The sequence below is a fragment of the Dermacentor albipictus genome, chromosome 6 (assembly GCF_038994185.2).
Source record: "Dermacentor albipictus isolate Rhodes 1998 colony chromosome 6, USDA_Dalb.pri_finalv2, whole genome shotgun sequence".
Classification (NCBI taxonomy): domain Eukaryota; kingdom Metazoa; phylum Arthropoda; class Arachnida; order Ixodida; family Ixodidae; genus Dermacentor; species Dermacentor albipictus.
This window is the reverse complement of record NC_091826.1, coordinates 91,532,092-91,559,933: the sequence shown is the minus strand read 5'-3', so window position 1 is coordinate 91,559,933 and position 27,842 is coordinate 91,532,092. Positions and strand designations below refer to the sequence as shown.

Here is a 27,842-nt window from a genome sequence, read left to right as displayed (position 1 = left end):
AGAGAGAGGACAAAGACGAAGCACGTTCGGCGCGAAGCGAACGCGCTCGCGGAAGCACGCCGTCTCGTGCTCGCCCGCCGACGACGACGAAGCGCAGCGCGCGGTCCAGGGGCTGAGCTGGCCGGCAGGTCGTGGCGTTCCGATGGTGAGTGAACCTTCCCTTTGACAACAGCCGCGACTGGGAAATTCCTACTTGCGCTCTAAGCGCGAGACGCGTCGGGAGGGTCGTCGCGCTTTGCTGGCTTCCCCGCTGAAGCCGAGCGAGAGCCTACGGTTCCCTTTGCCCGCCGCCCGTTGGTTCTGTAAGGCATCCCGGACTGCCTCGTCAGCGGTCACCGACATCGTCGCGTAGTGTTAACGGCGTTCTATAAGGAATAGGCTAATTTCGCCGCATTCAGCATGCACGCGCATCAAGTCCTTCGAGCTCTTTTCTAGTGCTTAGCGCAGGAACTCGAGACAAGAGGGACAGTAGACGAGAGACACGGCGCTTGGGTGTCTCTCGAGTGCCTCCCCTTCTGTCCCTCTTGCCTCGAGTCCCTGCGCTAAGCAGTAGAAGTGATGTCGTACCAACAGGGCAGAAATTCGACCCGGGCCCTCCGAGTGCCAGGATGATAGCATTTCTCGCCGCTTTCTCGCTGTTTATACTTGGGCTCAAGGCAACCTTGAGGAGAACGCTGAGGAAAATGCCACTGGCGGACTCTTTCGGGAATTTTCTGGGAGCAATTGAGTGGTGCTTGTCGTCAACCTCACTCTTATCGGAATCTTGTTTTATTATTATTACTAATCTCATCTCCCTGCATTTCGATCGATAAAGCGGAGAAGCTTTGTCGCGACACAGAAAACACGCTTCTTACTAAAGCCGCCCTGCCCCGCCCCCCGGCCCGCACTATTAACCGGATGCTTTGCGGCAGCGCTGGCGTAGTGAAAGTCGTCGTGAAATCGTCCTCGGCCGCGAGCCACACCCTCAACCGTAAACCTTCCTTCCTCAGAAGCCCGTATGTACTTCCTTCGTAGCTTCGTGCACGGTACTCTTAACGTGGACGGCGACGTTTCCCTTTCACACTTGTAAAACTCCGGCCTCTCGTCGTCAGCTGCGCATAAGTTTCGCGCCATCTTGGCTCAAGCCTCGCCCGTCCCTCTGGCGCAGGCGGTGCCCATGCAGTACGGCCAGCAGGATGCGTACGCGCAGCAGCCGCCGTACGGGCCCGGCGCCTACTCGCCCGGCGGCACGTACGCGCCACAGGGAGCGTACGTGGACCCGGCGTACGCGGCGCCTCCGCCGCAGCCTGCCATGTACGGACCGCAGCCGTACGCCACTGATGCCTACGGCCAGCCGATCATGCCCGTTCCCTCCAGCGCGGCCATGTCACGTGAGTGGGCGGATGCGCTACGCTACAGACGAGTGCTTGTGCACGCTCGTGAAGAGAGAGAAACCCGCCGTGGTTGCTCAGTGGCTATGGTGTTGGGCTGCTGAGCACGAGGTCGCGGGATCTAATCCCGGCCACGGAGGCCGCATTTCGATGGGGGCGAAATGCGAAAACACCCGTGTGCTTAGATTTAGGTGCACGTTAAAGAACACCAGGTGGTCAAAATTTCCGGAGTCCTCCACTACGGCGTGCCTCATAATCAGAAAGTGGTTTTGGCACATAAAACCCCAAATAATATTATTAAACGAGAGAAAATGTGTGCCCTTTGGCGCTTATCTATCGCACGCGGGCTGCTTGCAATCTACAGAAAATACAGTGGCAACTTGGCAGTATACAATGCGAGAGAAACGTGTAAATTACGTTAGGATACGTTAGGTTGCGGATACGTAATTTAGACCGCTTTCACCTAACTGCAAGGTGTTCAGGAGCTCATTCAACGGACGTCTTGCCTCTTCGAGGAGGCAAGTGGAACTTCACGGTTGTCCGAGGCAGACCTCCGTCTGTCTCTCTCTCTCTCTCTCGATATATATATATATATATATATATATATATATATATATATATATATATATATATATATATATATATATATATATATATATATATATATATATATATATATATATATATAGCTTGCGTGCCTGTCCTTTCATGCTGTGAACCGGGTACTCTCAAGTCACGAATGGCATGCGGGCATCTGCATGACAAAGCGTTCATGGTGGAAAAGCCGCGAGCGCAGATAGCCCGGTATTTGAGTGTATCCCGCGCCAAAACAACAGTCGTCATCCGCCATTGCTTGCGTTTCCGTTCTTCCAAACTCTGCGCTCGCTGCTTTCCCACCAAGAACGCTTTGTCGCGCCGATGCGCGCATGCCATTCGTCACCCGAGAGTACCGGGCCCACAGTGATAAAGGACTGGCGCGCAAGATAGACTCTCATTGCTTGGGGACAAGGCGAGCCTCAAATTGTGCAAAGTTATTTTGGAGAGCACTTCTTTAACGTCGCCCGCCCAGTACGTTCAGGTCACCAACGGCATCCGCGTATCAGCTGACGTGGCGTTCTTGACATGAGACATGGGAAAAGTGTAGCACGCACGAAGAACGAAAGACACAGATAGCTTATAAACAAGTGCTGGCTCGCCAACTCGCCTTATTTCTGGAAAAACATGTGGTTACAGGGTGTTTTATTTTATCGTTAATAGAATATTCGTAAATCGCTCGTGCCATTTACCAAAATTCAACTTTTTTAGCTAGATAACTCTCAGAGGCAGACATTATTTGCACAAAAAGTTAAAGTGAATATCTGAATAATTAACAAAGCTTTCCTACTTAAATTCTAATCTAAATATTTTGCATCACATATTGCTGTTCACGAAATGTAGCCGCTGACTTTTAAAGTCATATCCTCTTGGAACGAATACTGAGGGTGACACCAGTTTCGACACATGCGTTGCCGAAGTGCACGTTGCTGTTAAAGTAACTTTTGAGCTTGAGTGCATAAAATATACGCTTTGTTAAAAACTTAAGTAGGACAGCAGTCCAATTTCACAAGCTTGACTGCGCATATATCTAAATTAGTGGTTCTTTCAAAATTCGTTGTGTGTTTATGTGCCTTGTGAAATCGCTGCGTGCAATTTGTGCATTGCAATACTGGTGCTAAAGTAGCCAGTTGAAAAGTAATGTATATCTCTTCGAGTATTCCAGCTCAATAACTAGATTTGCTGGAATTGCCACGTGGTCCTTTTTTTAAATTCTGTTAACGTTAAAATAAAACGCTTGGTGCACCCCTTCTAACTACAATGAGCATGTGCAGAACATGAACAGAAACAGCAACAAATATCAAAAGGTTCCATGTTATTCGAAAAGGTGAAGTCCCTGCCAACGAGTACAACGGATGGCTCGTTCACGCACATGTCTGCGCGCTTTCCGATATGGAAGGCCTCAGTTATTTGACAATCTGTTGAGGAATTTGACGTGTTAGCGCATTTCATGTGCAAACAGAATCGCAGTTTCATAGAAAACCACAGCGTTACAGGTTTACCATGAATAATGGCAGTTCTCCTACTTGGCATGAGGGTTTCGAGTGCATAGTGTTTGAGGACAAACTAAACCCCCAAAAGAGTACATTATTCTTAGAACACAAAGAGGTCTAATTTGAATGCTGTCATTACGGGAGCCAGTGCGTCCGTCTGCGACCGACATGCATGGCTACTTACGCAGCCTCAGCAGTGACAGAGGCGGCAGCTTTATTATATTGATTATAATTTTGGAGAATTAGCGGGACCGACTTAAAGCTCGACTATACCTCGAGGTATTTATCGACGTGAATAATAAACTGTATTCGCATCGTTTAACTTGTCTCGAGGCGGGCGGAATTCCGCTAGAAATAGCTCCCGAGGTCCATTCGAGGCGCAGCACGGAAGCGTTGCCGCTTTCCAAATCTCCTTGTAAGCGCATTGTCGCTGGCTGCGTGCCGTGTGCTTTTCTCCCTGTATTAAGCTGCGTTCACACTAGCGGCGAAAAACGCCCGCGACGTCGCGACCGGCAGCAGAATGAGCGCGCAGCGATATCCGGAGAGCGGCATCGTTTTTTTCTGCCGCGCGACGGATCCGTCTGGCACAGATATAATTTTCGCGCATTGTCCCACGCCGCGGAACCGTGACACCCAGGACCAATGTAAAACTGTACGTTTCACTATGTGGACAAGTGGCTCGCGGAACTGTCACCCCCCTGTCGACTTAGCTCGAAACTATAGCGCCAATCGCCGTGGCAAAAAAAAAAAAAAGCGGGAAGTATATGAAAGGAATCGCCTGCCTACTGCTGTGGAACGACCGTGTGAGCACACCGGTGAATGTGACCGTACCACCGGCTTGCATTGCCAGTGCGCGCTTTTGCTAGTATATGTGCATAGACTTCCCTGCAAAAGTTACTAGGGCGATAAAAATTAGATTGCGGAGTATTACGCACCAGAAGTATGCGATCTGCAGTGATTATGTGGCACGCCGTGGCTGGGTAACTCCGGACTAATTTTACCAGCTGTGGTTCTTGAACCTGCGTTCAAACCAAAGTATACGAGCGTTCTTGAATTTCGCCCCCATACGGTCGCCACGGCTTGGTTTGAACCCGGGAGTTTGAGCTCATGGAGGGCAACGCCATACCAACTGGGATACCGCGACGGGAATATCGCCTGGATACCGCGGATAACTGCGATACCGCGGCGGGAATACCGCGGATAATTGGGATACCGCGACGCCGATACCGCGTGGATGCCGCGTATAACTGGGATACCGCGACTCTGTAGGGTGAACTGTAGTGTCCACGGGAGCTGCATGTGGGATGGATCCGCGAGCATGGGAACGAAGATTATTAGTGCACCGACTTGCCTAAACTTTATCCTGGCTTCAGACGGCTTTGCGACTTCGCAAATGAAGCGACTTTCGACTGACTCCGAAGGAAATATTGCGGTACACGTCACAGTTCATAATGATGGTGCACTTGCGCAGAACCCTGCGGCCTTGCTGTGCTTTGAAAAAAAACTAGGATTGCTGGAAAAGATCTGAAGAATAAGGCGTAGCAAGACCGCCTGAAGCCACAAGCGCGACGCCTCTCGACGTTGGAGCCAGAGAAGGCGTGCCCCGAGCTAACGTGCTAGGCGCTCCCAGAATAATCGGAGTGACCGCGCCATCGAGTTCTTATCGTATCTCGTGCGCGCTGCCAAATAGGTGAGAGCGCACTCCACGGCACTCTCGATGAACCAGGTCAATGTGTTCCGCGAGTTGTCCATTACGACCAGCTGGACGTAAACTGCACCGCGAGAGCCCTCTCGAGCGCTCGAAATCGACCAGTCGAATTTACCATTGCACAAATCCGCGTACTAACCGTCATTCCCGTGTGTGTAGGTTAACGACCACAGCGCAAGTTTCCTCTACTAATTTTGCACATAGCAACATATATGTTGCCCCCTTAGCATTAGGATACGTATTCCCATTTATTTATGCTTTGAAAAGAAAAGGTTCAATTTCCTGGTTCGAATCTTTCAACATAAAACTTGCCACTGTTACATGATTGCTTTGTCAATAGAGAGAAAAAAATAGGAGACTAGCCAACGGCACTGGGTGCATGATGTCCAGAACATGGCTGTTATGACCTTGCCTGGTCGCGTTCGGCGTCTGTGACAAAGCCTAGCTTTCGGGATAAATTTACATTAATCGCCGGTCGCTGCAATGTGGACACCACGATGGGTGCAGCCAAAGACAAACTCGCATTTTTCGTTTTTGCCAAACGAGGCAAGTAACTGTTCCAGGTGTTATATCGAACGAACCAGACTATAACATGCGATCTTGTTGAGGAATTTGAGCAAGAACAAAGCTCAATATCCTTCATAAGAGAAAAAAAAATGGCTGTGGCTTAGCTAAGGTTAAGCCCAGGATGCGAAGCATACTATCCTTTATTTTAACGCGACAGCGTTAAGTAGCTCGTGTCGCAGAAAAGCCGGTGTCGTCGGCGTCGGCTCAGGCGTGCGGCGCTTGCTCAGGCGCACATTTCGTTGTCGCGCCGAACGCTGCGTTGCTCGACGCTCACCGCGTCCGATGCGGGGGGCGACGCCGCGAGCGACGGCGCGAGTTGGAGCCCCGTTTCTCCTCTGTCGTGACGTCACGGTGTCACGTGGTATTGAAGGCGACACCGCCGCGCCTGAAGAGCTGGGTTGAGCTCTCGTAATATGCTTCGCATAAAAAGGAAAATAAGAGCCGAGCCATGGTTGCAAGCGCTGCCTCTGTAGCGACGCCAATTACTTGAACCTCGACCGGCGTTACTCCCGAGTTCTACATTGCGGGGCCGTTTAAATAAGCCCGCTAAAACAGTAGGCGGGCGTTTGCTCACGCCAACGTCACGTGGTATGCATTGAATCCGGTCCGGCTGATTGGCGGCTGTCTCTCTCTCTCTCTCTCTCTCTCTCTCTCTCTCTCTCTCATTGGCGAGTTGCATGTTCTTGCCTACGCTGGCGTTAAGCGGCGAGTCCTGTTCTTTCTCCGGGTCGTCGAGCTCTCCAGGGTGATTGACACGTTGAGTTACGACGGTTCGTGGAAGGCGGACTCGTAATCACTGCGAAGCGCCAGCCAGACCGGGAACCACCTCAGAGACCCTAGGAAATTGGGATCTACCCTGCGCTTTCCGATTCGGCACGGCAGGATTTTTCAATAATCTTATTTGCACCGAGTGCTAAACGGCAATCGTAGCACTTAGTAACATAACAGAGGAAGGTTAACGACAACGGGACGCAAACAAGGCACGCCATCTTGCCGGTTGTCGCCTTGTCGTTAACATGATTTTGGTTAGGCTATGCGAAGCAGGCCCTCCAGCCATCATGTGCCGCCAAATAGCCTACGTCGCCGCACTACTCGAGAAGCGTATGTTAGGATAGAGTATGCATGGGCTTAGGGGAAGGTCTCCACAGTGCCATACAGGCTCGGTCATTGCACCACATAAACATCCCACTGCTCCCCGGCTGCGTGCGTCTATACAACTTTTTTTCCCCTGCTATTGCGTTACGAATATATTTTAAACGCCCTGCAAGAAAAGTACGGCTTGACACCACCGGCGCCCAGACTTTCACAGCGGCAGGCGACAAAATGTGTCATAGATAGGCTTTTGCAACAACATTGCTGCTTAAATTTGCCGCCACAGATACTTGCCAGGTCTGCGATCTAATCCGAGTCGTTCCCGCCAGGGGCGCGCGCGGCTAGTGCTGTTCATATACAGGAACGCAAGTGGCTTGGACCTGTAACGTTGCTGGGATGGCAACGGTGACGGTGAGCTTTGTAGAGTTTTGCCAATGCTGTCTCCTATCTGTTGCAGCCATGACGTACGATCCGGGTTACGTCAACTACATGTACGGAATGCAGGCGGCTCGGAGTCCCAGGCGATAGTGAGTTGATCCACGACTTTTTGTCTCAACGCACGCGCATGCAAGTCTTCTGTCTGTCTGTCTGTCTGTCCGTCCTGTCTTGTCTTTCTGTCTGTGGGAATCCAAGTAAGCGTAGCTTTCTGTGCTGTTTGCTTTGATTGACGATAAGTAGTGGTGATGTTGTCGACTAATCTTTTATTGATTCAACGTGCAGTCCAACACGAGTTACACGTTGCCCGATGCTCAACACGATGTTAGACGTTGCCTAGCGTGCGCCACTGCTGTTTGTCTGCGTAGTACACAGAACACACTAGGAGAGGTGTTTGCTTGAGGCGTTGTTGCGCGCCATATTTCATAACCTGTGAGAGGGCTGTGCATATTAATTGCCTCACGTGGCGCATCGCGTTGTGGCAGAAGTATCAAACTTTAATTGGATTAAGGGGCGGTACTTGCCAAAACTACACTCGGATCATGGCGCACGCCGTAGCGGTGGACTCCGGATTGATTTTGGCACCTTGTATTCTCTGAACCTGTTCGTAAATTTAAGTGCAAGAGCGTTTCCTATTTCGTCCCTGTCGAAATGCGGCGGCCGCCGTGGGGATCGAATGCACGACCTCCAGCAGTGACATAGCCGCGATGCTAACGCGGGGGGCACACAAGTGTTGATCTGACGTGAGACCACTTCCGTACTGTCGCCTAGATCTACCCTGCGGCGCACTTCAAATAATGCGGTTCTGCATCTGCACGCCCTGCATAAGTTTTCCGCTTGACATATTTGCATGGTGTTTATTTTTCCGAAATAGCAGAAACGTACCGCACGGTGCCTTGAACTTAAATTTATCCCGTTTGCCCGCAACCGCTGTCGTGTCTATAGTATAGTAGCGTTTCCTTGTGCATTCTCCCGTCTCCTTCACGGAAAGGATTTCGAAGCGACAACGTTTCTTGTGTTTGAGGTACTGCCACCTAAGTCGGTGATCGAGCGAGCTTTGCAAAGATATTTGAGTTTTGATTTCAGCAACGCTAAGCGATGAATTCGAGCTTACCGCTGCTTTGGGTATGCTCACGTTCTAGAGGAATGTCATGATTTATTAACCACGCCAATACCTGAAACTGTTGTCTTGGCGAACTGATCAGTCAAGAAAGCTTTAAAAAGAAGAATAAATGCATTTGCACGCACATCTTTTCACCGAATATGGAAGCATGAACTTGCTCCAATGCCTGTATACACCTGTACGTGTACACATACCAAGCAAACAATGATAAGCAAACTTTATTACTAAAGCCAGAGAGACCACTGCGAGAGGTCGTTCTTGTTCCTTTTCTTGTTTAAATACAATAGTTTCTGCAGCACCATTTGACATGCGAACAGGAAATTACTTATCTGAACGCCCTGTAGTTACGCATAAAGCATGGAAATGCAACGTGTAATTATTCTGCAGCTGGTTTCCAAGCCTTGAGTAGTCCAAATTGTATGTTTTAGAGTCTGAAGTAAACCGCCGTTAAAGCTGCTGGTGAACCTGGAAACAGAACAACGCAGTGACACATAGTTTCGGAATCGTGCGCGTTTGAATCTGTGATTGTAGTACGTGAATAAAGTTGCCATTTGTTCATGTTGCACGAAGCAGAAGCTGCCTTCTTTTGCTTAACTACAGAGATGAAGGCACAGCATCGTTCGGTATAGGTTAGAACGTTGACACCTTCGTTTTTATGTAAATTCGCGGTACTGGAAGCGCGCTCTACGCGGCTGCTTTACCCCAGCCGTGTTGAAACAACAGTCTAGTTAAAATTAGTGTTAATTTTCACGAAAGCTGATGAAAACGATAGGATTGAGCCACTTTCATTCAGCTCTGCATGCATGCGAGTTTTTTTTTTCCGCAGTGTATGTGCTAAGAAATCGCCTCTGAGGTAATTTTGAAAATGATTAAAGGTAATGTAGAAAAGGGGGGGGGGGGGCAAGGCATAATCAATCGAGTACCAAGCGAACGAGGGGCGAGGACAGGACTGCAGATGACAATGTGTAGTTCCCAGAACAAGTAGAGACCAATGCCGAGGGATGTGATATTCTTTTAATGTGTGACCTAGCGTTAAGAAGGTCAATATTGCCCAAGTTCGGTTGCTTGTTTTTAAAATACGACGAAACGATGAACGCAGCCATAAACACTTCTTCGTTCGTCACCTGGTACGCTATAACGTAAACTTTTCTCAATTAGCCCTCCAAGATTGGTCAAAAACTTTTTTGGACCACCGGTACTTCGCCTGTCTGTCACGCAACGTCACGAAAACTGCGATAGCTCCCCATCGATATGACGTGCATGCATTGATTATGCATGATTGGACCGAACAAAAGAAAAACAGTTATTTATGATTCGACACCTGGGTCGTATCTTGTCCCACAACAAAAATTGTGATCTGCCTTGCAGCGAGCGCTGTGTTTTCAGGAAAGGGAACGCAAGCAAGGGATATGACGGTTATCGTTGTGGGACAAGATAAGCCCCAATTGGCGCGAACATTTTAAAGAGAGTATTAAACGCGATATTAAACAAGCCTCCACATATGACATTAATACTATACGAAATATTATAAAACCTCCGTATATGCCATCGAGGCCTTCTTCCTTACTTATTTCGTAACGTAGGCAGCCTATACACGAAGCGACTTTAACGGCGAGGAGAGGAAACATTTCCACAGACGCTTGAGACGCCTCCTCCTACCCCCTTCGTCGCAGCGTGATCCACGCCCCGGCGAGGCGCAGGGGCATGTTCAGCACGGACAGCCTCCTCACCGTGCTCATCGTGGCCGGCACGCTGTTCCTCGTGCTACTCGCCATGCTGCTGATCGTCACCGTCGTCGTCCCCAGGCGTGAGTGCCGCTTCGCGCGCGCAGTGTTCTTGTTTGCACCACCGCATCACCGCCGGTGCTCGTGTCCACGACGTGTATACAAGAGCGTAGCTCACGCACTCCTCGACTTCCTCGAAAGCCTTGACATAGCAGGGCACTGTTACAGTCGCTTCTTATCGCCGGCTTTTCTCCTGAAGGACCTGAAGAATATATACGACGAAGTTGTTGGTCGGTGCCCTTGACACTCGCTCGTGCCAAGGGCACCGACCAACAACTTCGTCGTTCTCGCGGCGGCTCGTCTCATGAGCATCGCTCAATCATGTCGTAATATTATGTACAGAAGGTGTTCAAAGCTACTTTCCGGGTTTAAAAAATGCGAAGACGAGTACACAGAACCTGAACACCTTGTATATATATATATATATTATATATACACAAGGTGTTCAAAGTTACTTTCCGGGTTTTAAAAAATGCGAAGAGGAGTACGCAGAAGCCATTTTTCTACCTAGGTTATGCAGCCAGGCGGTCGCAAATTGTGAGGATAATTGTCGTCGTAATGTCAGTATTTAATTAAATTCGATAATTAACGGTTTATTTACTGCAGTTAGCGTGTATGTTTATATAGAAAACTCAGAGGCGGTGCCATTTGGTGACTATTCCGTTTTGTATAATTTTAGTAACGCGCCTGTGTGCCGAGATGTGCAGGTCTCAAATTTCAGACCAAACCGTCTTATTGCGCATGCTAGGCCCCTCCCTAGTGTGACGCAGCTGTTGCGTACGACGCTCCGTCTGACAAGAATGTGGGGTGATAGGCGACAATGATTACTTCCGTCCTCGGCCCGCGTTTCCGTTCTTGGCCAGCGAAACCGAAGAATGACTGTACGGGCGACGTGAGACGAGCCCTGTTTCTTTGAGCAATTGCTAGTAGAGTGGGTGACAAGACGCCGTGCTGCTTAAGACTTCTTATGCATTCAGGTGCAGTGATACTGCTCCGCTTTTTTTATAATAATGGAAGCTTTGTTTGCAGAATGATTGAATGCCATCTCACAACATAAAGTGACAGCGTCAGCTGCCATGCAGCACATTATTAACCACCAAAGTTTCCAGGGCGCCTTACAGATGCGTAAAGATAATTTACGACTCTGCATCGTATAGCTTAGGAAACACGGGTTAATGGCTCGTATTCTCTATCACCTTTCCGAAATTAGAATGGATCTACCAGTTTCTCATGACAGAACGTTAAATTGTGTCAACGTAGTCAAATTCATATTTATTTAGTTACACACAGCTCTGATTCCGGCATTACTTCGGAAGAAGTGGCAATAAAAGAACGAAAAAATAAACAAGTACAATGAAAATTCATGGCCTATATGCAAACAAAACATACAAACATCCTAGAAATTTGCTTCAAATATAGCAATGCTTGCACAACATTAATTTCGAGTGATATGAAATCTTACTCAACTTAGAATTATGACAATCGCCACGAAACCAACAGTTTAAAAATGTTCGAAATTCTTGCCTTACACCGCAGCACACCACATGAACCACTCTCGCGTCTAGTCGACAACTCTGCGCAGCATTTCCGGGTCGATGCTTCTACAAGCGCTAACTATTCTCATCTTCATGTCGTTGACATCGATAGGCTCAACTGCGTAAACGCGATCTTTCACGTACCCCCACAAAAAAGAAGTCCAGTGGAGAGAGATCAGAGGATCTCGACGTCCAATACATCTCTCCCTCGCGTCCAATTCACTGCTGTGGAAAGTTACAGTTTAACCAGTTCTTCGCAGTGGAGGAGAAATGTGGTGGAGCCCTGTCATGCTGTAATAAAACTTGCCGCAGTTCGTTGGGAGGGAGACTCGAGGCAAATTTATCGACGACACCAGCAAGAATTTCGTGCGCATAATTCCTTCCATCCAGGTTCCCTTCGAAGAAGTGAGGGCCAATGATTCTGTCCCCAAGTATGCCGCACGATACATTTAGACCCCAGCGAATTTGGTGGTTGTATTGCCGCAGCCAGTGAGGATTTCCTTGCGACCAGTAGGGAGCATTGTGAATGTTCACTGTGCCGTTCCTGCAAAATCGAGCCTCATCAGTCCAAATCGCTCTTTGTATGAAATCCTTATCTTGGTCAATTTTCATTAGGGCCCAATTACAAAAGTCTGCCCATTTTTCAAAGTTTGCCTCACTTAGGTCCTCATGAAGACTCACATGATATGGATGAACCTCGTGCTCTTTTAGAACGTTGTGCACTGTTCCCATGCTTTTCCCGCATTGTTCAGAAATCTCTCTGATGCTTACACTTGGCATTGCATGCACGCAGGCAAGGACGTCAATTTCAAAGTGCTCATCAATGATGCTCTTCTTGGGCTGCTTTTTTTTTGGTGAACTAAGCCTGCTGTGCGAAAACGTCTGAAAATGCTAACAAATGTTGCTTTGGTGGGAACTCGCCGACCTGGATGACGAGACGCGTACAGACACTAATACTGAGGCATTACCGTTCATCTGCGCCATTGATAGCACTACATCATTTTTTTGTGCCGTAGAATAGTACCTCGACCCAGACGAAGCAGCCATTTTTCAGCGCAGAAGGTCCCAACGCAGGGATTGCTTCTTCCAACGGCCCCACTTAGTAAAGGCAATCAGTGGCAAAGTCAAAGGCACACAATGGAAGCTCAGGGATTCACTCGATGCGCTTGCAAGGCGATGCCTATCTGTTCGGCATTTTCGCGAAACCGCGAAGAATGAAAAAAAAGAAAAAAAAGATCGTCAGGCATACACCAATGACTTGCACTACTCACGCCATTTCCCAGTCCTCCTATTTCACAGCAGTTTTTCAGGCGTAGGCCATGCAGGGCCCTCAAATCACGCACTTCGGACATGTACAGCGTCCCTGGAACACCACTGGCGACTAAGGTGCTGCCCGGCAGCTGTCACCGTTGTTTCATGCTTAGCGCTTGCATGACTTTGAGCCTCCGAAATACAAAAAAATAAAATAAAATAAAACCAAAGCCATTATGGTAATCCTTTACCTGATTACTTCAACAGTGCGCGTATGGTGGCACCGCGCTTTGTCGCCAACTCTGCAAGTCATTGCTTCAAAAGAAGAGCTCGGCCAAGCCGCCACGCAAAGTCGTCCTTCGGTTTAGCTGGCCACGAACGAAAACGGTGGCCAAGAACGAAAAGTAACCACCGTCACCTGTCACACCGTATCCTTGTCAGACGGAGCGCCATACGCGCAACAGCTGCGTAACACTAGGGAGAGGCCTCATAGCACGTGCCGCCCTCTCGCATGCGTAATTAGACGGCTTGGGATGAAACTTCAGACTTGTATATCTCGGGACACAGGCGCGTTACTAAAATTGTACAAAATTTAATAATCAGCAAATGGCACCGCCTCTGAGTTTTCAATATAAACATACATGATAGCCGCAGTAAATTAAGTTATTATCGAATTTAATTAAATACTGCCATTACGACAATTATCCTCATATTTTGCTACGCTCGGCCGCATAACCTAGGCAGACAAATGGCTTCTGCGTATTCCTATTCACATTTTTTTTTAATCACAGGAAGTCTAACTTTAAACACCCTGTATAACTTTAGCGGTCAAACTGACCAACAATGCCCAATGCTTATGATCCCTCAGGTAAGAGTGATAGCTCCGTTTAGCTTCTTCCTCTGATTTTCGGGTTTGACGGACGGTGACTTAACACGGTGGGGCCAAGTAGTAGTAGTGAGGAGGAGGTCGTAAGGAGGGGAGAGGACGCACGGTTGTGGATTTGGAGGAGAGGAGGCGCGTGATTGGATCGTTGCAGGCGAAGTCACGCACGTAGGAGGAGGGGGAGGAGACCGCATCCTCCACGTGAGAAGGGCAGCAGGGACACCGGAATGCTGTCGCTGACTTTCACAAAGGTTGACCTTCTTTTTTGAGCAAGCTGTAAATGCGCCAGCAGCTCGACTTTGACAATCATATTCGATAGTTTCTCCAGAAATGTTCCTTTACGTGTAACATATTGTGTTACGGTTGCTTGTAGAGATTCTTGGTGAAGCGTCATCTCGTGCCATTTCAAATGCACATTCGTCATCGCTGAAGACACTACGGTATCCAACATGCTAGCGTCAATTTTCTCAAGAAAAAAAATTATTGCAACGAGATATGGGTGCCGGCGATAGGCGTGAGCACTGACCTACACCACCCGGCGCCACGAGGAAACGCGGGTCCCTCCATCGGAAACTTTGCGCCTCCCGGCAGACGCTAACGCACAAGAGAGAGAGAGAGAAAAAAAAACATTTATTCGGACCATCGAGGTGATTGCTCTATGGTCCGAATAAATAAAAACCGCGTCACAAACCGCGTCATGTAAAGGCGCTTGAATGCGACAGGCAGAGAAAATCTTAACGAACATGAGGTATAATCCATTGCGTTTTTAATGCTGACCGTATCTCACCCTAATTATCCCGCTGTGGCACTGTGTTTAAAATCGTACATGTCGAAACGACACCTCATTATCACAAGAACAAGCGAAAATTATGACGTCTAATATGCGCCTCGTACGTTTTGTGACATCGCTTATTAGACCTACGCTTCAACATACAGTGCTATGCAGCAACTACATGTGACAGAAAACAAGCACCCGAAGGTGTACACATACCGAGTCTGCGTGTCTTACATTGGTCGAGAGTGCGCAACCAAGCTGTAGGTTATTTTCTGTCGTTGTTTGTTGCAGCAATTGTTTACATGGGGCGCACTTCTGAAGTGGCTGGGCATGAATTTTTCTACATACGTATACCATGCCCATTGGAAGCTCAAGCTTTCCACTCGTAGCCAACATAGTTGTTCGATTTCAGGGTTAGTCTAAATTCCAGAAAGCATAACGAAATATACCAAAAATATTGAGAATGTTTCTGCCTGTCTTGGAGCTGCATTTTTTTATTGACGCTAAAATACAAGAACTGCGTTTCAAGCCCACAGGCTGACTTCTTCTGACTGACAGCTTTATCTCGCATCTCTGACAAGCCATATTCTTGCGGATATCGAGCTTCCCAGCTTAAATAGTTAACGGACTACTGACATCACCTGGTTGACTTTTTCAAAGACAATGTCAACAGACATTGGTCAGGATTAAAAACGCAATGGATTATACCCCATGTTCGTTAAGCTTTTCTCTGACTGTCGCGTTTTCTATATCGGGTTTGTGTATTTATTAGAGAGTTTTAGAATAGGGACCCCAATATTTTGGGGCCCCAAAGAGCTTTGCAGGTGTTAGCGTTGGGGCACGCAGGAGTGAAGAGTTTTAGAATAGGGTTTTACGTTTGCGGATAGCGTCTTGCACTGACAGCGCCACTACGGCGTCAAAGAAAAGCTATTAGAAATAATTAAATAAAATATACCATTTTATGATATGAACAGTAAATTTGACTTGCGTGTATTCGCGTTTAATTACAGTATCGAGGTTATTCTTCAAGCAGCAAACAATTAGTTGGGCTTAGTTTTGAGCACCAAAACCAACTTTACGTGCTTTCGCCACCCAAGATTAGCCGTGTTAGGCCTACGAGCCATAAAATCCTCACTCGAATTCGGAATCAGCGGCGTCTAATGAATCAATCTTCATAACACACGTTAGTTGAGAGAAAGCGATAACTGCAGTCACTTCTCCTAGCTTGCGAACTTCACGCGTTACCGCGAATCGAACCCGGTTTGGTGCTAGGTTAGAGCCGTCGCTTCGATAGGTGCCGCCATGTTTGTTGACGCAAAGATTTTGGTAACGCTATTTGAGCTCCCGCTAAATCGGTGAAATAGCGTTCCCAACGCAAAACCCAAACGCAGTTTGCGTCTCGCGCATGCGCAGTGGCTTCGACGCTATTTCTTTGGGGCCCCAAAGCGTTTGGGGCCCCTATTCTAAAACTCTCTATTGCCTCTTTCGAGGGGCCGAACCCGGAGACGGTGCAGGTCAAAAAAAAAAAAAAGAAACGCTGGTTGATCCAGAAGGAAGTGCGCTTTAAGGCCCGCTGCCGTAGGTATGTGCACTCCAAACTATGGGGGCCGTTAACAGTGGTATCAGAACCGGTGGTATAAGGAGAGCTTTCTCGCATTTTTTCCCTCGTGTCAGCTATATAGCGCTTTGAGACGCTGTCGTTTGAGACGCCGTGAACCTCTCAGAATAAATTTTACGCTGCATATGCCTCATTCTCGCATTAAGCTTGCTCATGAAGGCATTGTCTTTAATCGACGTCAACTAGAGGTTTAATCACCTCCCAACTTATTATTTATTAGTATGCGGCGCTATATGAAGATCCAGTCCTCCCCAAGGGCCTGTTGGCGCTCGAGCCGCCCATCGCCGCAAGCCACACCGCATGAGTGCGGTCGCGCGACAAATTGCGCATATCGCACACTTGTGCACAAATTTCAGTTTACAATGTGTGCGCTTTAAACTGTGTACACAGTGTATACGGCAATTTGTGCACAAGTGTTCGGTATGCGCAATTTCTCGCACTACCGCACGCGTGCGGTGCGGCTTGCGGCGATGGGCGGCTCGAGCGTAAGCAGGACGTAAATACTTGCAAGCGTTGAGAGTTTCCCAAAGTTATTTACTACAATTCTTTCTACGAATCGTCTTCGTCATCAGGTATACCATACCCATCAGGTATGGTTTGTCGCGACGTCACGTCACGGCTCGCTCCGTTCTTGGAATCAGTCTGGCTGCCACATCTTAGTGCAGCCCCAAGAAATACATGCAGTGCTCTTGTTCGTTTTATACGTGAGCAACGATGTCATACCCAATCGTACTGCTACATGGCGGCAGCAAATTTTGCTCTGTGTCATGACGACAGGTCAGGTATTTCAATAGCAATCAAATTAAAATGCGAGCGTTTCTCAGCCTTCATACTTGGTAAGTGTCATCATTTTATGCGCAAGAAGCACGTGGTCGAGTTATCTGCAACTTCGAAAATACCCGTTTGTTCCAATACTCACCGTATAGACGGCTCAATAGACGGCTAAACGGACAGCGGACATTTTAAGCCTCGTTCGAATTCGGACGAAGTTGGCAAAAAAAGACAACTTCGCGAAGCCTGCATTGAGGTCGAAAACGATGCAGGTTATATTTGCTGTCTAAACAAGATCGCGGCTGAGCAGAAGGCTTGGAAACTCACGGAGGAAGAAAAAAACGAGAAATGATCGTTAGTTGACCATCTTGACGCTTAGTGATAAAAAAATGTAAAATAGTACGCCCTCGTCACGTGCTAGGCAAGCGGTAGCATCTAGCCGACTACCTTTAAATGCGAAGAGCTTTAGCGCCACCTATCGCACAAAGAAACATTCGTAATGTACAGCCTCTGAGATCTGGCAATGCACCAGACTTGCTGCGGACGCCGTAACATCCGGGAGATCATGTCCAGCTAATACGGCCGCTCTTGTTAAGCCTAATGGGCCACTAAACCGAGCCCGCATATTGAAAATAGCGTTTCTTGTCACCAATAATTTGCTGTCCAAGCATCATGACTCAATTCTAAAAGAAATAGTATCTGTTGGGAACGATAGGTCAAAAGCGTGCGGGATGTCGACTTGATACATCCGAAGCGGCCAGTAGACTCCTCGTAAAAGCATGCGTAAAAGTTACCACGAAACAAGCAGTCTCTTAAATGCTCCGGTAACTTTGTGGGCCCGAGAGCCATCACGCACTTGAGGCTGGGCCCCGGAAAGAAAGATGGCGTCAGAGGAAGTTGGCTTGCCGACGCTAGCTATGTGACGTCGTGTTACTTCCTAGTTTTCGTCCTTCCTCCATGTGTAAACTCGAAGGGAAGGCCGTTGGTGCGCAAGAAATTGTCCCGCCATCCTATGCGCTTAATGTAAGCTGTACGTGCTCTATCGTTCATGGGTTCACACGCGAAAAGAGTAAGAAAGTAATAGCTACAGTATGTGTTCTTTTTTTTTTTTTTTTGCTTCTCGATGCGAGGTGGCGTCAAGTCGTACGGACGTCTTCCAGATGCGTTACATTATTTGGGAAGGAAGCTGTCTTCTTAAACCAACGTAAAGTGCTGGTCAGAGTTGGAACACACCCTGTGCGTCGGTACTCCTTTAAAGCCGTGCCGCCGGATCATGTTCGCCGCGCAGCTGGATATGCTTCCTCTCATGTATACGTCTGGAAAGGGTGTAGCGGTAGAGCGAAAATAGAGATGTGAACAGGGTGCCCAATGCTTTCGGTCTGCATTATGAAAGTTTGTTCTTTCAGAAGAGCCATAGCCCAGCCTTGCAAATTCTGTTAACTTTTCCTGCATGAAGTTGGACATAATGTGATGAAACACTTTGAAGTTAACAACAGCTAACTGGCGTGACGGTGTTGCAGTTGGGTCGCCAAGTTTGTGAAGAGAAACTTCGGCCTTCGCGCCCTTCGCTATATAGTAGTCAACGTTTGCGAAATAAATGCATATAGTCTTATAAGCGTTACCTTAGGCGTTATGTTAAACAGCAAGAGAGCGGTCTGGATCAGAGAGCGAACAGGGATAGCCGATATTCTAGTTGATAATAAGATTTTTAAAAATGGAGCTGCGCAGGCCATGGAAGGTGTAGGGCAGGTGGACGGTGTACAAGTAGAGTTAGACATGGAAAGAGAATTGCAGCTGAGGCCGGTAGAAAATTAGGTGGGGTGATAAAATTAGAATATCTGCAGGCGCAATTAGCAACCAGCAAGCGCAAGACGAGGATAATCGGACGTCGCTGGGAGGGGCATTCGTCTTCCACAAGACATAAAAGTAGACTAATGATGATGAAGGTGATGATGACGAGTCTTAAAAGCAAACTTCAAAAATCTAAAAGTAAAAAGAAAACCAATCATCTGTGCAAACGCGGAGTAATGGCTTAAAAGAGACACTATCGGAAAATATTCAATCGAGGTAGCTCTATATATTATCCTTCTAGAAGTCTATCACCGTTTTCAATGTTCCAATATATCACTTTGCTGCGCGGAAAACTGTTGCCGAAGGTACCTCTGCGCTGCTCCTGAATTTGAACCTCCCGCGCCAAAACAGAAGACTTAACGACATGTAACTCGAAGGCACAACCTCAATGAAGACAGAGGCATACGTCTTCTTCTTTGTGTCGTCTTTCTGGTCTTGCCTTCGCGCCACACTATGTCTTTAAGTAAATGCCAACTAGCCCAACGACTCATCTTGCAAAACGGTAGAGTTGATGCAATCTCTACGTGACCTCCCTCTAGTCTGTTCTGTGCGAATCAGTCAGTATACCGACGTCACTCGAGAGGTACCACGGAGTGGTGGCGCCACTCCTTCGTATTTTTTTTTAATTTTCGCCATTTTCTTGCTTGCAAAAGCTCTCTTCTCGCTGAGAATGATGAATTCGTTATCGCAGAAGCCTAATCGTTCAGTCTAGCTCGACTTAATATCTCCCTGTGCTGTCCCCTTAAGATCGGCAGCTGCTAGACGATTTTTATTTGATCACATGCAACGTCTGTCTCTCGCTCGCAGTTACGAGGAAGCACAAATCGGGTCACCACAAGAAGCTACACGAATTCGCCTTGGAGCACGAGAACGGTGAGTGTTTCGCCGCATTGAGAGCGCGTGCGCAGCGTCGGTAGTCTCTTCGTTGTGCCGTTGCATTTGGTTTTCAAGTTCAAGTTTATTTCAGTCTCAATGTACATGGACGCAATTCACATGGACATCTTCCAGGACACAACAATATTGTTTAAACCTCGTACTCATAAGTGCATCTTAACTCGAAAAGTGCCTGCTGGGATTTATCGCTCACGGCCAACGCCGACGATGCCGACGACACCGGCTTTTCTGCGACACGAGCTCCTTAACGCTGTCGCGTTAAAAGCCCGTGCTTTCCTTGACCTAAATGACGCCTGTCGTGAACGCGCCACGGGAAACGCAATGGGCGTCTTTCTGGGCACGTTCACGTCAGGCGTCATGTAAATCAAGTCAAGCTTGAAGTCAAGATGCATTTATGAAAACGAGGATAAGGGTCCCAAACCAGAATAACTAGCTAGGTGTACGAAAATTGCGAGCAGCATTAACCTAATTCGCAAGGCGAGCAGTTGTATTATACTGCGGGATTCATAAGCTGCTTCTGTGTGTCTTTTTAACAAGTGGGAAAGAAAAAGGACGCCGCGGACGCAGTAATGTTCACGCACTCCGTCATTCTAGACGTACTGCCACACAATCGTGCGCGCTAAAGATGTTTGGTCATTGAACACCAACTATAGCCCGATCTCTCACATTGTTAAACGCACACGGAAGAAAAAAATAATGCAGCTGCGTTGGTAAATTATGCTTCTGCAATACCAGAAGGCACCCTTGACATGAAAGAAAGCTTGGTGCGCAACGAGAGGCAGAAGCACAAGACTGCCGGCTGGCGACGCCGCCTTGAGGTTCCCCCGAACCACTTCGCCACGACGTCACAAATTTCGGCAGCGTCTGATTGGGCCGAATCAATAGTGTATCGGTAAAATGGGATCTACGTTGTATTCTGGAGGTTCCAGATAATGGAACTTGGCCCGTTTCAAAAACTTAAACTGTGTCGAATAGAAGAGCGTGCTTTGAAATCCATCACGACTCTTCACGTGGCGGCGCTGAAGTTTCGGCGCGATATTAAAAAAAAAACAGGAAGTCTAATTTTAATTTTCTTTTCCTCCTAGTAATCAACCTCTTACCGAGAAAGTATTAATAAAGACTGAATTTTGTATTAACGCTAAATCAGCCTAAACCAGCTTCCAGTCCCCCTTAAGTGTTTCTTTAAACAAAAGTCAGAGGCAATAATTTTGTACCAACTAGGTCTAGGTCAGCTTTTGTAAATACAATTTGTGCAGCAGGGCTTTGGATCAACAACAACAATGACAAAAAAAATAGATATGTCCACGGCGTTAAACACGCGAAGTCGTTGACCCAGCACATCAAAAAAGTGATCGGCCCAAAATTCTGTAGAAGTTCACGCGATCACCATTAAGAGTCTCTTGACCGTTTCAAAGCGAAGCTTTCTAGCGAACCAGACCGGACTTTGCTGACGAGACGTGGCTGCTTCTGCTCTGTGCTGCCGCTGCCTGGATGAATACAGCGCACACTGAACAACGTATTGAAGTCCGTTCCAGGCACGCGGTAACTGCGCCGCAAAGCACTGTGCAGAAGATGAGCAGTTTTGTAGCATCTAATTACCCGCTTTACGAAAGCTTCTCTTCACATGCATTCTGACACGTGCGTTGGAGCTGCATCGTTACTGCTTTTTTTTTTAAATTTTTCATTTACAAGTGGTTTCGAGCACTTTTTATTAGGAAAGAAATCCAGCAGAACCCAGCTCACGTGGATGTCGACGTTAACGCGATTAGCATTAAAGGAGCGCAGAAACACACTACGGTATCCCCACCGAAATTCGTCATGTATGAGGCGTGTGTATGCATCTGGGCTCCTGCTTCGCGCTTCCCAATGGACACCCGCCGTTCCATCTATCGGCGCTGTCAGGAAGTACGCTCGTGGCCGCATGCGTAAATATATATGTTCACACTAAAGTGTCGCATCATATATGTATGACATGGGTTCGATATCGCCCAGCAGCACATCAATTTTAAAGGATTTTTGTTGTCACTGAAAAACGGCGAGCATGCCCAGTGGCCCACGCCCAGGAGTCACGACCAGTGACTCAAGCTGGTCTGAGAGAGTTTCATTGCAGAATGTCACTCATACACCCGGTTGCACGTACCTAGCGACACAAGTTGACGTGAGAGAGGTACATTAAAGATCTGCATATACCTAGCGACTCACGCCCAGTGACCCAATATGGTGCGAACGAAATTCGTTGAAGAGCAGCGCACAACCCAATGTCACACAGCCATGACCCAAGATGGCCGGATGGTTGGTGTTCCGAACCCGGTTTTCTCAGCACTGCAGCCCTATGCTCTACGCATTAGGCCATGGACTACCCAGTGACGGAAGTTGGTGGGAAAACGGTTAGAGACATATATACGCAGTGAGCCCCCGGAAAGTACCCCAAGAATGCTAGTCGCATCTATACATACAAGGTCTGAGAATTATTTCTCGACGAGGAAAAACTGCGATGTGTTTTATAGACACGAAAATTTGAATGAAATGGGAAGCCGCGTGTATAGCCACTGACCTGTCCTCACGGGGTTCGCAGTGGCCGATGCCGAGCTATCGCCCTTCGACGCACCCCAGGTGAGTGGAGGAGCCAAGGTCGAGCAGACAGCGTCCAAGCTCAACTCTACCGGTGCCAAGCACGGCTCTAAGCACGGCTCTAAGCACGGACCCAAGGATCCGGACATGGCCAAGCACGTCAAAAACCGCACGAAGGGATAGCGTCCCTGCGAGGCACACCACCGACCACTTCCGAGGTAACGAGCACAATAACGACAACTTATCGAAAACATCCTGGTCATGTGCTCGCAGTGATCTCAGAAATGTACCGGACTGAAGGCATATTCCTGAGGCACGCATGGGGTCGCAGGTTTGATTTCTCGCGTTGGATGACGTTATTGCTAAAGGGCTCGTCAAGAGCCGAGACAAGCAGTTATGTGCGCGCCTTTCCGTTGCCACGCTAACTGCACGTATTCTTGTATTTTCCTGCACTCTACGCTCCCCTCTGGTCTGACGTTGACGACGAAGCTTTTAAGAATGGAGTGGTGACACACGTCACCAGGCTCGTTCTTTAAAACATTCTGTTGATGTAAGTCTTCAAATATCGTATGTGCACTATGCTACGGTATTCTATTCACTGTAAGTTTGCTTCATTGCATGTTGTCCCTTCCTGAACCACACCAGACTTCTATGCCGTCGTTTGCTAGTCTCGGCGGTTCCAGGTTCATTTTCACGACATATCGCTTCAGCCAAGCCAACTGCTTGTCGGTTTACTGTGTGCGCGTTAGGAGCGTCAAAGTGGGGAAAGAAAATTCACCGACGAATTACGATACTCCCTAATGCGAAATTTTCCCGCAGCTGTACGTGTTTTCATTTCGCGGTATATTGCCTCGCGCGGATAATCTCTCTCGTGCGGCATATTGAAAACGGAGAGAAGTGTGACGCAGCTGCCTCGCTGATCGGGAGGTCGCGAGAGGCAGCACGTGGGCGACCGCGTGGGCGCGATTCGCAGCAGACGCCGCAGACAGACCTCCGCTCATGCAGCTCTTTGTTTCCATATGTGACATCGGTGGACGCGCTCGCGGCATGCCATCGGTGAACAGGCGACGCCGCGCTACTCTGGCGCCATCTAGTAGCGATCGTCGCCGCAGAGCCCGCCTTGCGCGGCACTGCGCTTTTCTTCTCACGCTTTCACCATACCCTCCTCCTCCACTTTCCTCAGCGCGCTCTCCTTGCTATCGCTGTCTTTCACCCGCCGTGGTTGCTCAGGCTGCTGAGCAGAAGGTCGCGGGATCGAATCCCGGCCACGGCGGCCGCATTTCGATGGGGGCGACATGAGAAAACACCCGTGTACTTAGATTTAGGTGCACGTTAAAGAACCCCAGGTGGTCGAAATTTCCGGAGTCTCCCACTACGGCGTGCCTCATAATCAGAAAGTGGTTTTGGCACGTAAAACCCCATAATATATATATATATATATATATATATATATATATATATATATATATATATATATATATATATATATATATATATATATATATATATATATATATATATATAACGCTGTCTTTCATACCCCGCTGTGCTCCCCGTTCGCTCTTTCATCCTTCGCTGTGTTCGTTTGCTCAGTTAGGCCGAGGGATGACGCCGGCGCGAGACGCACGAACGGGCACCTAAGTGCTGCGCTCTAAAAAGTGTATCGAAAGTGTGGGAACCCGGTCACGTGACAGGGGTATATATGGCGCAACTGCTCTGGAACACCCTCAGTTGCACTTCGCTCTTTGAAAAGGCAGGACGTGTGTCGAGTGGGCTGCTGAAGAACAGTTTGCAATGTGATGAAAGTGGTTTCTGTCATGGATCCGGGACCTCAAAGAGGGGCGAGGTAATGCTACTGCATTTACCGCTAAGTCATCGCTGAATTCAATTTTTTTTTCCCCAAATACGTAAGTGTTGCGTGGCAAAAATAAGCTAATTTCCAATTTTTACTTGTCAAAATCACGATTTAATTATAAGGCATGTCGTAGTGGGCTACTACGGATTAATTTTGACCACCTTGGGTTCTTTACCGTGCACCTAAATCCAAGTACACGAACGATTTCGTATTTAGCCTCCATCGACATGCGGCCGCCGAGGTAGGGATCGAACCTGTTTATTCGAGCGTAAGCTTGCGCAACGCCGCAGTTACTGCGCTACCGCGGCGGGTTGAAGTATAAGCGACATCGACCGTATTATTGCAGCGATAGTACAAATTTGAGTTAATATTAAACTCGATACTGTCTTCCCCCGCTGGTCCAACTCTCACACTTTCAGCTCCCCATAAACATTAACGCTACAGTTTCCTGCAGTAACTTTTGCAAAAAACTATGGTTGACGACCTATACGGTAAACAGCCCAAGTACGGGTGAAAAGATTAAGGGAACAGAAGGCAGGCGTGTCGTCTGTTCCCTTAATGTTTTGTCTTGTGCTTGCACCGTTTGCAGCGCCGTGTTGTCATGCCAACGAACAATGTGGTATGTTATGGGGCGGCCGGCATGCAGACTATTATCATGCGTCAGACACATGTTTGCAGATGTAGCTTAGTTAATTGAGATTGAGTATAAACAGACTGGTGTGTAAGGCCTAATGAAAAGTATAGAAGCAAGGAGTCTGTTACAGTTCTTGTAGGGTTCCTGTGGCCTTTTGAAGTATTTGAAAGTATCTTCGTGTAGGACAAGCGGCTTGTCGCTCAATAAAAGCATGGGACGAAAAGTAATTTCGTGTTCGCAAAAAACTGTAAAGTGCTGTTGTCTCCATTGTGCTAATCCCGGACACGTTATAAAAATGTGTGCTATACAGATAAATACTCATCAGAGCGCTGGCATGCTGGCTGTGGTTTATTATTCAATAGGCAACTGGGACTTAGTCTTGTGTGACCAATTATTAGGCGACATGTAATTGCCCTACTTAATCTTCCTCGGTGGCGACAACTGCGCCATTCTCGCAAAACAGGTTTTTTTATATGATAGAGCTTGTTTTTTGTTGGTGACACAGGTTCTCCCACTGCAGTCTGTAATTGACGCCAAGCGCACAGAAAGTTCCTGACGCCGTCGATGTCAATGACAGCGAATTCCACATAATTATCGGCGGCCTGTGTTCTGCGGATTCGCACAAAACTGCGTTTACTGATGTAGTTCTTTCCCTCTAAGTTACGTGCCAGGAGGCGCCACGGCAGTCCGACCGTGCAAACATGTTGCTACCGTCCGGTAGTGTGGTACCAGGCGGCGCGAAAATGGCGCGGCATTTTAAATGATAACAGACGCCCGCCAGTGCCAACGTTTCCTTTAGCTCGATACGTCGAGCCAAGTTCTGTCCATGGCGATGCGCGTTACTACAGGCACGCGCGCTCTGATGTCCTAGCAGGCCGGTGCTGAGTCAGGTCAGGAGCTGCAGGCACGTGCTCCTCAATATAAGCGGTTCGGTTACTAATGCAAAATCGCCGCACGTGCCACCGAAAACTGTTTTCTCCGCTCGCTATGCTGTTACGGCGCTGCTCTTGGCCCGCGGCTATGCTTCGATGTCTTCCTCGCCCGCCGCTCCATGCAGAGGGGAGACAACCGCGGCGTCTACTACGGCGCTAGGCACACGAATGGCGTACGCCGTAGTAGACGCCTTTGGCGGACGCCATAGGGAGGCGTTGCTGGCACTCGTGTGCATCCGCCATTCGTGTGTCCAACGTCCTTGTGCCCTCCCAAGGACGTCGTGAAGGTGACTTAAAAACACGCCAGTTAAAGTACAATGAGCCGCAGACGGTTGCGTATTGTATTATATGAAGCCTCGAATGCAAGTGCCAGTTACTATAAAATGATGTACTTTTTTTAAAGTTATGCGCCCGGAGTAATTCTTCGCAATTAACAACTAACCTAACGAGGACAGCCTCGATGACCTTCACGGATAAGACTACACATTTGAGTTTTTCTGTGGTTTCAGCCAGACTAACATCGCACATGTAGACGAGTTTGAATACCTCGGGGTCACAGAAACACACAGACTAAATTCGCAAACTAACATATTTAAAGCGATCGCTAGAGAACGCTACTAAGGTTTGCAAACTAACTGCATACGAAACACTAATCGGGCAAATTTTGCAGCGTGCGTCTGTTGTCTGGTCTCTCTGCGCTTCTTGTGAAGCTAAACAAATTGGAATCTCTGCAAATAGAAAGCGATAGGATTTATATATAACAGATATGACCATCACTTTTCACCTTCATCATATTCCCATGACCTATCCTTGATACAGTTGCGCACAAACACACGTGTGAACGCCGTGTCACCTTGCATCAGATTATACACGGGTCATCGGTTACTGAAGGACCGGTTTCATTTGTGAAGTACCCTGCCCGTGCAAATCGAAGCACTCACCCGCTTAAACCTTTTCCGTTCCAACCACGTTTTAACTGTTCTACTTTCAATTTTCCCATCCACGGTTGAACTCTGGAGCGGTTCCGACGGCTCATTTCGGCAATTACCTCCCGCACTGATCAATCAACAATCGATCATCATTTGTCTCATTAGTTCTAAGACCGGTCTGTGCACTCATTTTCTATTCAGATGTATGCACCCTTCAATACGTGCTTTTTTTATACGTCATGTTATGTTACGACCTACGCGTATACATAACATGCCCTTCTGTTACTCGCACACTCATGCAGTTTCGCGTTTCTTATGCACGCTAATCTATGCTGTGTCATCTTTGATTTATTACTTATATAGAAGCAACTTTGTACACCCCTGCAATGTCTGGCGCTGAGATGGCAGTGTTCACGTAAACAAAAAAAATCTGAACCAGCACAGCGCGCCAGTAACGGTAAACATCGGCATGCTCGCTAAAAGCGTCACTAGCGCTGCCATTAGTGCTAGCGCACAGCGCACCCACGGTGCGCAGCTATGTGACGTCTGCGGAGGGCAGAGAACGCGGCGTTGGCTGTTGAGCGACGCGTTAGCTGTCGGGCAGCCGAAATTCCTTCGTTGTGCAGGCAGATTGGTCGTATTGGCTTTCGTTGTAGAGACATTCAGAGTATGCACGACAGACGGGAATCCGTCCGGGACGTAATTAGTCATTTGTTACACGGGTTCTTTTGTTGTAGAAGTGTCTTGACTGTTACCCTGAGAACTTGCCGCCTTCGTCTCAACGCCTGTGCACACTCCGTAGAACCTGCGTGCGTTATTTTGCTGTGACGTCAAAGCATTTGATTTTCCTCATTTGCCTTTCTTCACTTTTCTTTCTCGTTATTTCCCCCGCAACAGACGGCGCCGCATGACTCGGAATGCCCTCGGATTTCCCGTCGAGAAGATGGAAGGACGCTAATCCCGGCCAAAGAAAAAAAAACTAAAGAAAGATCGGTCTTTGCCGCCACTCGAACGAAATACAACGTTCACCAAAATCTACATAATTGTCTCTCTCTCTGTCTCTCTCTCTCACTCTTCCGGCTGACAGGTTGAACCCTCAACCCTTCTGCCATCGTCAAGTGGCTCGTGATAACTCCGTAAACAAACACCGCACTCTCCCCCTAACCCACCCCTTCAT

At 48.0% G+C, this 27,842-nt stretch overlaps 1 protein-coding gene across 1 annotated transcript; it reads left to right on the top strand.

Annotated features, from left to right (window-relative positions):
• LOC135897669 (uncharacterized) lies at positions 1-27,708 on the top strand. Its single transcript, XM_065426362.2, has 7 exons — positions 1-145; positions 1,148-1,370; positions 7,282-7,351; positions 10,056-10,189; positions 19,658-19,723; positions 22,320-22,533; positions 27,563-27,708. The coding sequence occupies exons 1-6, from the start codon at positions 143-145 to the stop codon at positions 22,496-22,498; spliced, it is 675 nt and encodes a 224-aa protein (XP_065282434.2). The 5' UTR covers positions 1-142; the 3' UTR covers positions 22,499-22,533; positions 27,563-27,708.
• Positions 27,709-27,842: the final 134 nt, after the last annotated feature.

Excerpts from the sequence above, each read along its gene's own strand:
- LOC135897669 (XM_065426362.2), top strand. Across the intron at positions 1,371-7,281 it reads CTCCAGCGCGGCCATGTCAC|CCATGACGTACGATCCGGGT; the intron begins GTGAGTGGGCGG and ends TATCTGTTGCAG. Across the intron at positions 7,352-10,055 it reads GCTCGGAGTCCCAGGCGATA|CGTGATCCACGCCCCGGCGA; the intron begins GTGAGTTGATCC and ends CCTTCGTCGCAG.